Source organism: Dunckerocampus dactyliophorus, chromosome 3, assembly GCF_027744805.1.
Source record: "Dunckerocampus dactyliophorus isolate RoL2022-P2 chromosome 3, RoL_Ddac_1.1, whole genome shotgun sequence".
Lineage (NCBI taxonomy): Eukaryota > Metazoa > Chordata > Actinopteri > Syngnathiformes > Syngnathidae > Dunckerocampus > Dunckerocampus dactyliophorus.
In genome coordinates, this window is record NC_072821.1 from 5001234 (window position 1) to 5017332 (window position 16099).

At 39.4% G+C, this 16099-nt stretch overlaps 1 protein-coding gene across 9 annotated transcripts in view; it reads right to left on the minus strand.

Moving 5' to 3' along the window:
• Positions 1 to 214: 214 nt before the first annotated feature.
• The window catches only part of LOC129178045 (protein mono-ADP-ribosyltransferase PARP6), a 33371-nt gene continuing 17486 nt past the window's right edge, over positions 215 to 16099 (minus strand). For 5 of the 9 annotated variants that reach the window (XM_054769734.1, XM_054769731.1, XM_054769732.1 and 2 more), the window contains 9 exons: positions 15287 to 15354; positions 14608 to 14656; positions 14379 to 14491; positions 12636 to 12708; positions 11433 to 11502; positions 8743 to 8822; positions 7669 to 7732; positions 7508 to 7592; positions 218 to 5766 (listed from right to left, as the gene is read on the minus strand). In XM_054769734.1, coding sequence (XP_054625709.1) covers positions 5679 to 5766; positions 7508 to 7592; positions 7669 to 7732; positions 8743 to 8822; positions 11433 to 11502; positions 12636 to 12708; positions 14379 to 14491; positions 14608 to 14656; positions 15287 to 15354 — 690 coding nt within the window. In that variant the 3' untranslated portion in view covers positions 218 to 5678. Of the gene's footprint in view, positions 5767 to 7507; positions 7593 to 7668; positions 7733 to 8742; positions 8823 to 11432; positions 11503 to 12635; positions 12709 to 14378; positions 14492 to 14607; positions 14657 to 15286; positions 15355 to 16099 lie in introns of all 9 variants that reach the window. The other 4 variants (XM_054769737.1, XM_054769736.1, XM_054769738.1 and 1 more) reach the window with 3 other exon arrangements.

The window sequence follows — 16099 nt, forward strand, 5'->3', positions numbered from 1 at the left end:
TAGGCTAAAATATGGAAACAAAAGTAAAAGGGATAATATAATTGTAAAAATAATATTTAGAAATAATAACATTCAGTGAATAAAGTCATAGCCATAGCCAAAGAATAAAGTCATAACAGTGTGGAAAAAAAAACAAAAACAGGAATAAGATTACAATTCTGACCAAGGTTTACTTTTTGAAATTTTCTGTTGAAGTAGAGCACAGACCTCCACCAAGACCAAAATGTTAAGAAAAGTGATTTGGATTTGGTTCATGGAGAGACATCATGAACAGTTCATATGACAATATAGTAAATCAAACCATACGAATAAACAACATATCTGGGAAATCAACAGTGTAGTTTTTGAGTATTACTGACAACAGACACACCTTGCATTTTTGTATTTGAAGGTTAACATGGTTCAACATAACTTTTAGTAGGCTTACTTGTATGTACAGTAGATAGATGCTTTATTGATCCTGAGGGAAATTCAAGCATTCATATGCTGACAGAGATTTACAGGTAAGTAGAAGGAAATATAAGTAAAAAATAAAATGTAAAAGTAACGCTGCATTTCAGAAAAAGAACATCATACCAACAGTAAAATGTGGTGGTGGTAGTGTGATGATCTGGGGCTGTTTTGCTGCTTCAAGACCTGGAAGACTCGCTGTGATAAATGGAACCATCAATTCTGCTGTCTACCAAAATATCCTGAAGGAGAATGTCCGGCCATCTGTTTGTGACCTCAAGCTGAAACCAACTTGGGTTCTGAAGCAGGACAATGATCCAAAACACACCAGCATGTCCACCTCTGAATGGCTGATGAACAACAAAATGAAGACTTTGGAGTGGCCTAGTCAAAGTCCTGACCTGAATCCTATTGAGACGCTGTGGCATGACCTTAAAAAGGCGCTTCATGCTGGAAAACCATCCAATGTGGCTGAATGACAACAATTCTGCAAAGATGAGTGGGCCAAAATTCCTCCAAAGCGCTATAAGAGACTCATTGCAAGTTATTGCAAAAGCTCGATTGCAGTTGTTGTTGCTAAGGGTGGCCCAACCAGTTATTAGGTTTAGGGGGAAATCACTTTTTCACACAGGGCCATGTAGGCTTGGATTGTTTTTTCTCCCTTAATAATAAAAAGTTTCATTTCAAAACTGTGTTTTGTGCTCAGTTGTGTTGTCATTAATATTTACATTTGTTTGATGACAAAACAATAAGAAATAAGGAAGGCAGCAAACACTTTTTCACACCACCGTATGTTCAAACTTAATGAATACTAAGTCAGATCAACACATGCTGAGCAATTAACCCCAAACGTTTACTCATAGACATTCATTTCGCAGTCAAATTACTGCTCTGTATTAAATATAAAAAGAGCATCTGCATGATATGACTACTGGGAGGAGGCACTCTTGCATGCACACAAACAGAAAGAATTACACCCGGGCTGAAAATGTAATAAAAAGCACTGGCACAGGCAGAGACGACTTCTGTTTTGAATGGGAGTTTGGGCTTACTGGAGCTCTGGGCTGATGTAAAGCAGGAAAATCGAATTCTGTTGTTTTGCTTTGTACGCCCCGACGCATGTTTTGTATACTCACGTGCAAGTCCTTGCACACCGTCGTGTTCCGTAATCACCCATAACCATTCTTTTTTTCAAGCATGTACTTCTTAAATCATGAGATACTTGGCTATGATTGCTTTCATGGGAATTGAGCACACATGCTCAACAAGTGCAGCAATGCACCTGATTGTGCCGCTTAGTTCATGTCACTGCATTAATTGCATAGAAAAAAACATAACTACATTATCTAAGGTAGCAAATTATTCATATTCTGATGCGCAATCATGCTTTACTCCTCAGAGGCCTGCGGCCCCGCCAACCTCCTCTGGTGCCCCCGCCGCTGCGAGGGTGCCAAACTCAATAAAAGTACGAGTAATTAGAACAACACCGGCTAATTGTGTCCTTTTGTGCAGTAATCAAGCAGCACCATTTCTTCCCTGGTCCAGAGGTTATACCCCCTGGGGCCTGGGCACCTGCCCTGACCCTTGCTTCACTCCTTCTTTATCTGACCACACAACAAATGTCAGTATGTTTGTGAAGTATGCAAAGAAAGCAAATACTGCAGTATAGGTTAGGATAAAACCAGAGCTCCCCTCTGTGGTGGATGACTGAATTGCAGTCATCGATGCCTTGTTGAGAGCCACTCAGTAAAAGAAAAAAAAGAGGGGGGACAAAGTTAAAATGAGGTGGAAGGTCCAAGTGAGTGAAGAGACTCACCTCCCAGGTAGTACACGCCGTAACCTACAGGGTGGATGCAGTCGTGCTCCCGATGCACGGAATTAGTTTCACAGTTAAGGATGAGCACAATTTGCTGTTTGTTGCCATTCACTGGATAACATATTTTTACACTTGGACAACAGTTGTGAATGTTCAAAAGGGTGAATCATTTGGTGTTGCATTAGTTTTATTTAGTCTTATTATATAATTATGCCTTGAGAGTATTTGTGGAGTTATATGTTAAGAACGGGCCTGGCATGCTGGCATGAGTAGACAACAGAAAGACCAAAGCCAATCAAGAAAATAATGTTTTCAAAAATGAATCTCGATAATTAAATTGCTATGAATAACATAATTATAATTTTTTTTAAATGCATAAAATTTGCTGAAACCATAATCAACAAACACATTTAAAGTAGTTCAATGAATTCCCACTAAAAAGATTTTACTTTTAAATTATAGTAAATGTAATTTCATTTAAAGTGCAATTTTTTCAAAACATTTTTTAACAGCGTATGAATGCGCAATGTGTTCTGCGTCCTTGTGGCGTATTAGAGCCATCTATCGATGCGCTGTTGTATCTGTTATTGTATTTACTACTGCTACCAGTAAAGGGTGTCGTATACTCATGTGTGAGTTGAAGACGTGTGCAGCTCCACCCCCTCTCAGTATGCGTTTACGTGCCTGTAGAGCATATTAGGAACCCACAGTAGACAATAGCCGGCTAAATATAGAGCCACGACAGCCCTTATTGGCTAAGGGAGAACACGCCCATTGTGTTGTGCGTCCTGATTGGCTGTAGACCATTTTCAATCAATCTCCCTTGTGCCGTTTCCTGTTGTGGTCAATAGTCGCTAGCAAACTAGCTAACTGTGTGAGCTGCTTGCCAACCGAGAATAAACAATAGAAGAAGAAGAAGAAGAAGAAAATAACTATGTCTTCAGTTCAAGGAGTAGGACAAAGAGGAGGAAAATACGACAGAAGGAGCAATATGTTTTAACAAGGATACAAAAACACTACAGCCAAACGGCGCCAGGATGAGGCACGGTCAGAGGAGTTAATATGCGTGAGTCGCTTAATAATTTCTTGTGTCCAAACTGGTAGATTGATCATTAACATTCAAACTAAATTTGAACTTTGATAGTGTTTAAACATGAGAGAAATGTGGGAAAATGCTAATGCCTGTCTGAGAAAAGTGCATAACGTGTATTGTGACGGGTTTTACAGCCTCAAAACATATCTAATAATTGCAAATAAGTCGGTTACTTGACAGATTTCACTTATTGCGGGCTATTTCGGGGGCCTGTCCGCCGCGATAAGCCAGGGAACACTGTATACGTAAGTTATTATTTTTTCTTCATAAATGTTTGAGACTAAAAGGTAGTTAGATTTCATTGCGCCGTCACGTGCTTTGAACTATTTTCAAAAATATATTTTCAGGATTTTGAGAATTGCCACAAGAATGAAAAATGTATGAGTGGCTTTTAATTAACTAGTTAAAAAGTTTACATTTACTAACAATAATATCAATATAATTAATTATGTTAATAAAGACTAATTATGTAAGACATGCGTTCTGTACATTTTTGTACATGTGAGGCTGTTCAAAGCATATACACTCTTTATATGCTGATTGAGTGCCCTCTTCTGGCTGAAACTGGTAAATGTCGGCAAACAACTCCAAGAATAATAGGAAAGTTTATGTAAAACTGTGCAAAATCAGGATTTTATTGTTTTACCCCCTTCAGTTCACTGACTTTCAAGTCCTTTCGACAGTCTCCGCACCAAAAACTGGTGTTGCGAGAAGAAACGTTCAAATAGCCAGAACCAAAACAGGCATCATCCGTCCTCAGCAGAACATTTCATCAAAGCCCTTCTCTGTGCAGACATACAGCACATACTGTACATTGTCACGTAATTACAGTCTGCTTCGCTCCAGTGTGTCCTTTTCCTCCATTACACGGGGAGAGGACAGTCATTTTTAGGCAAATGTTGAGTAAGTGCAATGTCTAGTATGATGTTGAGCACACATATATGTACATACAATACATGGCTGGTAACTGATAAACCGGATTAGCTATACAAAGTCGCCTACAAGTGTGGATTTAATGGATGCAATGTCCTTTTTGGGATTTGACATTTGCTTCATTTACATTTTGACCAAAAAGTGATGCCCGCTGATGTAACTGAAGTCATCTACAAGAAAATCAAACCTACAAAGGGAAGACCTTCCAACATTTTTTTTAAAATAAATGTAGTTTTGAGAATTAATTAATTTATTACATTAATATTTTCCATTTAATATAATTTCCTTTTTTTATATTTTATTAATTTATATGGCATGTTTTAATTTGAAACTGCCATGTCAAATTAAACATATATATAATTGTAAGCTTCTAAGCTTAATTAATTTCCATGTAATATTTATGAAAAATTACAATTGAATTCATGTGTATAACTTCAGAATTATGGAGGAATTGAGAGTTAAATAAAAATGATAAAAACTAAAAGAAAATATTTTTATTTTAGTTTTTATTAATAGTTTTTTTTAACTAATTTTCATATTATTTTTATTTAACTTTATAATTTGATTGAAAAAGAATTTGTCCACATTTAATAATTATTATTTTATTATCATGATATTTATTGATATCTTTTTTTTTGTTTAAAAAAATGTTTATATGCATTATTTTTTTTTTTTATTGTAGCATTCCAGTAATTGTAATGTAATGTACCTTATGTGATATGTACCTTTTAAAAAAACAAGAACAAACTACCAATAATGGCATCAAATGAAAATGCCTATGGTGGATAGTTCAATGCCAGTTATTGAATTCTGCCAAATGAATTGCAGCGACCAAGGACGAAACAATAGTACTAGACTTGCCCTTTAGATAACAATTGCAAAGGCATAATTGATGCCATTACTCAAACAGTATTCAATAAAGAAGTGTGATCATGTCTTTGTCTAGACAACAGAGGGGATTCACCGATGTTCTATAAATCAGGAATAGATAGTATATATATAGATATATATATATAGACAGAGAGAGAAATGATGAGTGGAAATAGAGGAGAAAGGAAATGTCATTAGAAGCAGGATGTAACTGTGGAAAGTCATGCCAGTGACGTCGTCATTTTTTTCCCTTTACTGCAGATTTTTGCCATAAATGTCAAAAGCGGAGTCATGGGGTAACGGTCCGCAGAGAGAGGATAGTGAGTCAAAGTAAAGGAATAAAGTTTATGTCCTGGAGCGCCACCTCGGCTGTCTCCATCGCCGGAGGTCGGCTCGCCTCCAAACATTCGCTCATCGCTCGTTTTGTCCGTCTTATGTCCGGTTTGTGTGCATCCCGCCAACAGAGATGCATGGATCTACTGTACATGAACAGCTCTAGTAACAACTCTGGTAGGTCTAGGTCCCGATCACACGCATGATCTCCTTCTGCACCTTGGGCTCCTGGGTGTTGATGTTGGCATCCCCGACTTGACCGTCCTCGTACCTGCACATGTGCAAAAATCACTTTTACCCAACGAAGTAGCGATGCATTTATTAGACACAGTTGCTGAGTTGGCAATACAGTGAACCTCAGTTTTCGAACGCCCCTGTTTTCGTATGATTCGGTTCTCCTTTGGCATGTTGGATCTTGTGGTATTAATAAAGATGTGTACGGACTACTCCCAGCAATGCTTGTTTATTCAGCCATCTTGGATCTCACACCCAACACCAAACCTCGTAATACTTAGTTTACACAATACTACGGCATCCTGTTGGCAAACTCAAATGAGGATCTTGCACTCGAGTGCCCAAACAAATACGTGTCGGTGACTCGTTTTAGTATTAATACATTGCATGAATCCAACTGTTCTCGTAACGTTTCGATTACAAAACATCCTTGTTAGCCTGCTCTCAACTAGAAACCGTAACCGGCTACGTCATGTGGCGTCATCGGTCGACTCTGTAGTTCTTTGCTAACTAACACATCTTATTGATCATGGCTGCAAAATAACCCAGTTGCAAGTGCAGGCACTTTGATAAAGAGGGGGTGGGACGCAATTGAATTCAAGAAATACAATTATGTGAAAACGTGGATTTTGGATGTTTATCACACTTAAATGTTTCAGATCATCAAACAAATTTAAATACTAGTCAATGACAACACAACTGAGCAACAACGCCCTCAGCAACAACAACTGCAAGCATTTGCAATAACTTGCAATGAGTCTGACAGCGCTGTGGAGGAATTTTGGCCCACTCATCTTTGCAGTAGTAGACAGTTGGTAGACAGCAGAATTTATGGTTCCATTTAATCACAGCAAGTTTTCAAAGTCATTACGCAGCAAAACATCCCCAGACCATCACACTACCACCACCATATTTTACTGTTGTTATGGTGTCTGTGTTGATCTTGCTGCCACATTGTGTCTTTGGGAACAGTCACGTCTTCAACGAAAGTAAAAGTCGCCTTAAATTTTCATTTATCCCTTTCATTTCTCATGTATTTGTTCAAATTGTTTTATGCATGTGCAGCTATAATTGCAAAAGTATAAAAACATGTTTTGTGTTAACATTTTGAGAGTCAATGTCTGATGACATCATAAACAGGCGACGCAGCTCACTTCTGGTTCCTGTGTCTCCTCCCACTCGTCCCTCGCGCTGCCTCATCGCTGTCTTTGTCAACAAAGGTCTTCAAACAGGGTTAAAGTAACCTTTAATGTTACTGTCATTCATCATTTATGCACATTTTTAATCGTTTTCTGCAAGTACGACTATAATTGTGCTATATACACATACAGTAAATTGGATTTACATTTGCAAAATGTGTTACATCTTTTTGTACAATTCATTTTTAGATGTACCCTTTGGAACAGATTAATCACGAAAACGGAAGTTTCACTCTACTGCCTTTCGCTCAGTCACTGAAATGCACAATAGCGAATCACCTAGTAAGAAAGAACAAGCTCCACCCACTGGTCCGACACTTTTCTCACAGCACTCCATTCAATTCAGTGCAATATTGTATGATTTTTTAGTGTATTTTTTCTATTTAAAAAATAATTTTTGGTTAATCTATCGATTAATCTATCGCTAGGCTATATAGGTTCCATTTCCAAAAACCCAAGCAGACAAAGAATTACAATTAGATTACAAATCCAACACAGATAAATGCAGTCTGTTTCTGACTGAAATTGGAAATATTTGGTACAATTTTTCTTACAGAGCGTCATAATGCGATTACTCACACAAAAAAGAAGCGAGTACAAACATGGTCCGACACTGGACACACCCAAATGTTGCCGTGCTTCTGCAGATCCTTGGACGTGATCACTGTTTAAAAAAGAGCGTGAACTACATTAGCTGTGGTGCTTCGTACTTCTTCATGATGTTACTTTGTTGGTCTTACCTTCACAAAGTGCAATGCAGTTCAGATTTCGACTCTGAAGAAACCTTGATTGTATCGGACGGCTCTGCTCAAAACAAGAAAAACAGTTCACTTATGGATGAATGTGTATGTCAGGGGTGGAAACAGTGCAGTAGTGAGGTTCATGGCTGGTGAGGCACTGACCCCTTTGGCTATATTTATTTTTGAATGTTAACACAGGTTGCTCATTAAGAGGATAACCACAAAAAGGAGATAATACTGTAATTCACTTTTGTTAAAAGTGTTATTTTTAAATATTTCTCAGTACCAACTTTTATTCATAAACTGAAAAACATTTGCGGCCTTACCATTTATTTGTAAATGAAATAAATGCACCCTATCCAGGAAAAGCTCTGATACTTTCTTGTAAAAGTCTGATCACCTCCTGTTGAGTTTGAATATATAATCCTCCATGGCAGTCAGGTTCATTCATTCATTCAGCAGAGCATAAAAATATCTTTACAGTAATGCATTTGTCTTGCTGCTTAACAGCTGCTTTAACTGGAGCTGCTGCCAAAAAAAATAAAACGCTGGCTTTTCCTCTCTATGGAAGGACAGCAGCGACAAGCACCTTCCATCTCGAGTACTGCAGCGCCTCCCATATGACATTTCTCTGGATTTTATTGTCCGATTAACAAGAATAATGTTGTCACATATTAAAGATAGTGTACGGGTTGTAGAAAGTCATGGTGTATAATAAATGTTTCTGCAGCGTTATATTACAAACACAGTGCACTCACTGAGTGCACTCAGACGGTAGGCTGTGCTTGCGCACTAAACCAAGAGGAGATGTTCACAGCATCCTCATGTGAAGTTTCCACTCTGTGTTTGATCAGGAAATGTGCAAATTCAGCAACTTTTGCTCAGGAAAATGTTAAAAACAATTGGAATCATACATAAAATACTTTTATAATAGAGTTCAGTCGACAAATAATATTTACTTTATGTTATCATAGTTTTTTTTTTTGAGGCACTGCCACACCTGCCTCCCCTGACTGCATGTCACTTATTTGACCCATGAGCCACAGGTTCAAATTCACCTTGTCCGTCCCTCACCTGTGGTATGGTGTTCATGCGGTTGTAACGCTGCACTAGTTCGTCTTTGGTGGGCATGCGGTGTTGTCCCTTCCCCATTCCTGCACGGAACACAACACAATTCCATTAGAACAACCTTTGTTGGAGCAGTGGTAAAAGTTGCCCTCTGGTGCTCTCCTTCTATGTCTCATACAAAGACAATTTTACCCACACAGCTCACCCCTAGCAGGAAGGTTACCGAACCAAAACATGAGTGAACATCAGAGGACAATATTGTAACATTCCAACATTTAATAGCGACGTACAGTAGCTGAGGGAAAGATCAGATTGGAGAGTATGCATCACAGGTGCTGTCAAGTAATTTTTTCGAAGTAAAAAAAAATAATAATCATTCTTTGTCACAACAAGAATTCTGATGGTTTTCATGTGAAATTCACATGACACCATCTATTAAATAGGTTTAGGCCTGTCACGATAATCGATACATTGATTAATCGAACGATAAAGAAAATTTGATCATTTTCAGCAGCCTTGGTAAATTGACATGTGCATGCATTCGTGTTTGTATTCCTTGTCTCTCTTCCAGGCTGGATGACAAGGGAGTTCATTTGTGTGTGTCGGTGCAGCAGTGGAATGAACGGAGAGAGTGAACCCTCCTGTCTTGTCCTCTCCTCTTTGTCCCTGGAGGCACAGCTACCTCGGTTAGCAGCAAATTAGCCTCGTGAGCCAGCATACGCTAACAGGAAAAAGCGATAGTTTCTAAGGTGAATGGCACATCCCCAGTGTGGGAATATTTCAGTTTTAAACAGACTGAACAAGATGAGTGCCGACAAACTGAGATGTCGCATTTGTTCGAAAGTAGTGACGAGGAAGCAGGGGAATATGACCAATTTGTATGCACACCTAAAACGAAGGTCCCGACAGTCGGTCAGTGTCGCTCGCCATATTGCAAAAGAAATGCAACATTTCGGGAAATGTTAAACATGTTTGACAGACATTACGAACTGCCTGGTAGAACGTAAATGTACAACATGTCATTCTTGAACTGTATAACCGAGTGGAAGAAGACATGTTGAAGGACATCAAAAACGTTGCATTTTACTCAAATATGACTCCCATAGGTGGGTGTGTGGTTTTTATTGGAGTGTTTTTTTCTTAACAGAGAATTAACAGAGAGTCCATTTTATTTTCATTTAGTTTTTTTTCTTCTTTTTTTGCTTGTTTAATTTATTTAAAAGCTCTTGACATTACAATTACAATGTTAAATACTCTTCATAAATTAAGGTTTAGTGATTTGGATACGCCAGCTGCCTAGCTCAGTTGGTAGCACCACAGAATCATGCTGCAGGGGTTGGGGTTCAACCCGGGCCAGGCAGAAGGAAACATTGGCCATCCAGCTACATGGGTTTTCTCCGGGTACTCCGGCTTCCTCCCACATTCCCAAAAACATGCAGGTGAGGTTAATTGGCGACTCTAAATTATCCATAGGTATGAATGTGAGTGTGAATGGTTGTTTGTCTATATGTGCCCTGTGATTGGCTGGCGACCAGTCCAGGGTGTACCCCGCCTGTCGCCCGAAGTCAGCTGGGATAGGCTCCAGCATGTCCCCGCGACCCTAATGAGGATTAAGCGGTACAGAAAATGGATGGATGATTTGGATACGATGTGCTCTCATTATGATGCCATATAATTAATGAAAAAATTGTCTGAAAAAATGTTGTCAATAACATCGATTATCGACAATAATCTGTAGGACAATTATCGACCAGCAAAATTTGTTATCGTGACAGGCCTAAATAGGTTCATTTTATACACAAACCTTTGTGTTGTCTAGAAATAGTAACTGAACTACAGTGAAATCTATAGTGTTTTGAAGTTGTAAAATGTCTTGTCTGCCCCTAAAGTTGCAAGAAACTTGGGAATTCAACTTGGGTTTTAGCGACACCCTTTCGGAAGACGGAGCAGCTTCAACCACGAAGAAAAAAAGAACGTACAAAGAATACTGGGTAGAAGTTACGCGAAGTAAGCAAATATCATTTGTCGATATACTCTCAGGGCATGGAATCGAGATAGATAGATACTTTATTCATCTCCAAGAGAAATTGATGACAGTTGCAACTAGACTGTTCAGATTCTCCTAGAAGACGTTTCGCCTCTTATCCGAGCAGGCTTCATTAGTTCATGCTCAAAGACTGGATAGGACAGCTCTAACCCGGGCAGATTGAAACCATTCCTGGTTGGGGGGGGGTTGCCTCTACCTTAGAGAATAAATACTTGCATCCCACACGATCCAATCAGAGTACATCATTATGTCCTATAGTGTAGGTTGATCTGAACGAATCTAAGGTCAACTACGGTTCACTAGCAATCCATTTGTAGAAGGTATGCAAGCGTCACTTCAGTTGCACTGTGCTCACATCCCACCCACTAAAACAACATAAAAGGTGGAAGTAGCGGCACACAGAAAGTCAGGAGCAGCCATACTTGATGCAGCCACAACAAGAGATGGTACAGTGCGAGGCCCAGCACGTGAAATGGAAAAACAACAACGTACAGCACAGCAGCATCGCATGAAAATCTTCCACGCGTGAGAAAAAGCTCCAGGGTGATAATCAGGCCATGTTACAAAAACACAGAGCGTGCTCAGTCAACGTGGTGGAGAGGTTAGCACGGCAGGGTGAAGCCAGATGGGGACCAGGACTTGTCCCTACCTGAGTATCCAAAAGATATGCTGGAGATGGGGCTGAGATAGATGCCCTTCCCGTACGCTGCCCCGTGCAGCTTGGGTTTGGAAAGAGCAGGAAAGAAGGGTCATTTTAACGCACAGTGTACAACAACAACAAAAAAAGTATTTTTCTTTAATATTTCAACTTTATGTTACTACATTAATTCCTGATAATATTAAAAATGTATTCTCATAAAATTGTTTTTCTTGTAAGATTACAACTTTTTTTCTCTTCAAATAAGTTCTTCTCTCATAATAGTTCCACTTTATGCTCGTAAACTTTCTGGTGTTTTTGCCGTTTTTGCTGGGGTTTTTTTTGTCTTTTTAGTTTTCATATTTTTGGTTTTAGAAAGTGCCAAAAGAAAATTTAAAAAAATGAACAGCGGGCTGCAAATGGCACCACGGCCACTCTTTGGACACCCCAGCTGTGTACGAAGGCAGAACACTGTAAAGCTACCTAGAGGTCGTACATCTGTACCTAATGAAGTGACCAGTAAGGTTGCTATACCAGCAGATGTGTTACTTGTGGTGTTTAGCAATAAGATTCCAAGTTTGAATCTGTTTGTGGTTCTCTAATACGCCTTGAGGGGTGAATGTGAAAGATTAGTCATTATTTGTCAGTGATTGACAGTGTCAGGGTGACCCCGCCTCTTGACCTGACTCAGCTGGGATAAACTCCACCTCTGTATTGGACATGCAGTTTGGCTGATAGGAAAAGAGAAGCATGTATAGAGGGAAATAACGGTGTCTCTCACCAGCATGGTCAGTTCTATGTGGCCGTTGAATACAATGGGGTTCGGTTACTAACCTGGTCCGGTCGAAGCTCTTCATATTAGTAGTCTTTACTCACTACAGGTCCAGTTTTCCTTTGCAGCTTGAGACCTAGCCTACACAGTGCTCTAAGTGGTTCACCCCAAGAGGGTGCACAGGCAGCTTCCTGTATCAGCTGATACCAGAACCCCCCCTCCAATCTAGAGGTGTGGCATCCAGTGTTGCCCACATTGGCCAGGAAGGTCTACCAGTGCACCCTGCTGGCTAAACATTCTAATGGCAAAACAGCCCAGAAAGGGAAGCTGGCATCTATTAACTGCAAAAATGAATCAGCCGGACGGTCAGCCTGCTCTGTCGGAAAGCAGGCTGACGGTCCGAGAAGGCGTGGAGTGGTGAAGGTGAGCCAACTGGCCGCTACCTGCAGTTTGGTATACGAGGCATTGACTAGTCCATTTCTCAGAACAGAGTGCCAGTTCTCTATATGGGAACCACTAGAGCAAGTGTAGGGAGAGGCGAGAGAGAAGAGGCATGTGAAAACGATACCGTTCTGATTGGATATTGGATTTCCAAGAAATGTGCGTCATTTTATTTGTCACTGGAAGTATGACTGAGCTGTGCTGCATTCATGTTTCAGAAGCAATAGGGAGTTCATGGATATTTAGCATTAACGACCTCATTCCCTCACTTTGGACACACTTACTCGTGCAATCAAAAGAGGAAATGTGTCAAACTTTACTTGTACTGTGTTTTATCCATCAGTACTGCTGTTTTAAATCTCAGTTCTTTCATTCTGACCCTTCTTTGGACAAATACAATTTATTGTAGGATATTGCTACATAGCCGCACTGTGGCCGAGTGGTTAGCATGTTGGCCACACAAGTCAGGAGATCAGGAAGACCTGGGTTCGAATCTCCGTTGGGCATCTCTTTGTGGAATTTGCATGTTCACCCCGTGAGTGTGTGGATTTTCTCCGGGTACTCCGGTTTCCTCCCACATTCCAAAAACATGCATGTTAGGTTAATTGGCGACTCTAAATTGTCCATAGGCATGAATGTGAGTGTGAATGGTTGTTTGTCCACATGTGCCCTGCAATTGGCTGGCGACCAGTCCAGGGTGCACCCCGCCTCTCGCACAAAGTCAGCTGGGATAGGCTCCAGCATGCCTGCGACCCTAGTGAGGATAAGCGGCATAGAAAATGGATGTATGGCTATTGCTACATATTATATATATCATTATGTAAAACGTTTACTAATGTTGTATTTGATATAATTATTTATTTGGGGAAAAATATACTGTATATAAATGGAACATGGAATATTCAGTTATTAATAATAATGTAATATAGTACAACTAAATATTATTCTAAAAACACATTTATAAAGTCAAATATTGTATCTTGGAGAAATGAGTAAAGGTGTGTTGAGCTGTGTTGCATTCATGATATTTAGAGTAAATGACCTTACGTCCTCATTTAGTAGCCCCCACACTAACATACGCCGTGCCTCACTTTATTGTCCACATTTTATTTCATGAAACACAACTATCTTTGTATTAAACAATATATATATGTATAAATGTGTGTTAATGTATGTGTTGTATTTTATACAATTCTTATGTATTTATTTATGAAAATACAAACAAAATATTTTGTAATTATTCGTTTGAATTTAATTTAACACATATTTTAAAAATTTTAATTATTAATTAAATTCAGTAAGTTATTACGATATGAGCGCCTGTATATTCCAGACAAGTCATCCAACTGTTGAGTGTTATGCTATATGCATATGTACTGTCAAAATGGTGACAGTCAAGTATGCTAGTCAAGTATACATGAATGGCATCGTTAACTTTATTCTATTGACCAGCAAGAAGTTATTTGGGCCCTGCTGATGTCCAGATGGACCATGTGTGAAACACACCACAGAGCTTCATCTACTGGTGTCCAAATCCTGATCTCACAATCACATATTTGGCTTCTATACGTCCCAGGGAAGTGTGCCTGCTGAGTGGTGGTGTTTTGTTTGTGTTCCATCCAAAAAAAACAAAAAACTCTGCTACGTTAAGTAAAGCCAACAATGTCCCAGATTAGCAAAAAAAAAAAAGAGTTTGACAGGATTCAAACTATATTAGAGTCAGAGGAGGAGGAAGTCGGACTCACTGGAAGGCGAAGGTGCTGCCATAGAGCTTTTTGGCAGTGCGGAAACGAGCCTCCTTGGCTGGAGGGCTGCTGAGCAGCAGGAACTGGTGGGAGGTGTGCATGAATTTCAGTTGCTACCAGGATGACATCATAAAAGAGCACAAACAAAACAGACATGGAAGGGTAAATTAATGCTCAAAATTAGACAAAACATAGAATAAATTATTTGGTGCATGGAGTAGCTTCCTACCCTGCTGAGAGGCAACTTGACAATGTGAGACCTGTTACTGGAAATAATCCTGCAGCAAGACAAGAAGTAAATCAGTATGACATGGGTGAAGTGTTGCTGTATTAATATTGTTGTGTTAGGAAAAGCAAGTCCACATCCAAGTTTTAAGGTTTTCCTTGTCTGTAATGTCTGTTTTCACACCAAAGTAGTTTTGGAAATGACCAATGGAAACCAACCAAAAATGTAATGAAAGTATGCCTCTGAAGTTGGATAAAAACGTCTTGTTTTAAAAATGTTAATTTGGTGAGAGTCCACAGTTGTGTTTTGTGATTTTTTTTTTTTTTTTTTTTTTTGCATGTGTTTCTGCCAAAGAAGGGTACTCGGGTGGCAAAGTGCAAAAGTGTGATGATAACCATACTCCGGAAACTATTGCGACAAAAGTGATATACTGTACACAACTCTGTCCTGGCTGTTCAGTATTACTGTATATGGCAATATGGCTAACTCAACAAGTATAAAAATACATTTAATATATTTATATTTGACCTTTAAGGTCAAAAGTCCTCTCATTGCTAAATCTGTCCTATTAAAGTTGCTCGTATTATCTGCTCCACAACATCAAATCAACCAGGCTGGAAAAGTTGGGCATACAAGATTTTCAGCTTTCTATTAGTTCAAATTCATCTTCTTCCCCACTCACCACTGTAACAGGGGATGGGCCAAAGGGTCCAGTTTGTCCATCTGCTTCTTGATCTCCAAATACGAGCCCTGGCAAAAGCACACAAGCTCTGTTAAGATCGCCCCCAAAGCCAAAATCTAATGTAAACACTCCAAACCCACAGTGGGGGCTAATGCAAAGACCTAAGCAGGAGACCACATTAAAAAAAAAAACTTTTGGGTCTTACATGTTTAAAGGAAAACTGCACTTAAAAAAAAAGCCCATAATCCACATTCCTTATGTGAGACATGGACACACATGTTTTTCTCTGTTCTGTGTGTTCTACATAGAGAAAAGCTGTTAGGAATGCAGGTAATGGGATTCACCTCGTCGGCCTATAAAGGCCTCTAGTAAAACACCTTCAAAAACCTCCAGCAATGGTTTATTGATTTATATACATGCTGTGACCATGTAGTAACAGGTACATTCATTAAAACATGTAATACTTACAGACTTTTGCCGTATTTTGGTCATTTTCAGCATAACCTTCCTGGACACATTGACTTAACAGAGCCCATAACAACCAACACTACTTCACTACAACAGCAGCATAGAGAGCGCGTTTGCTACCATTAATCGTGGCATACTCCGTGAGAGCCGAGGACGACTACTACTTTTTACTTTTACTCGCCCCAGGCAGAGAATAACGTTGCTGGGTGCCAGGCAGATCCGGCTGTAGTGAAACACTAAGCCATTCTCGTAGCGTTATCATGGACCTAGATGTTTCATGGACAAAATAACAGCATAATAAAACACTTTCATCGGGATGATGGGATGGCTGTATCTTTCAGCACA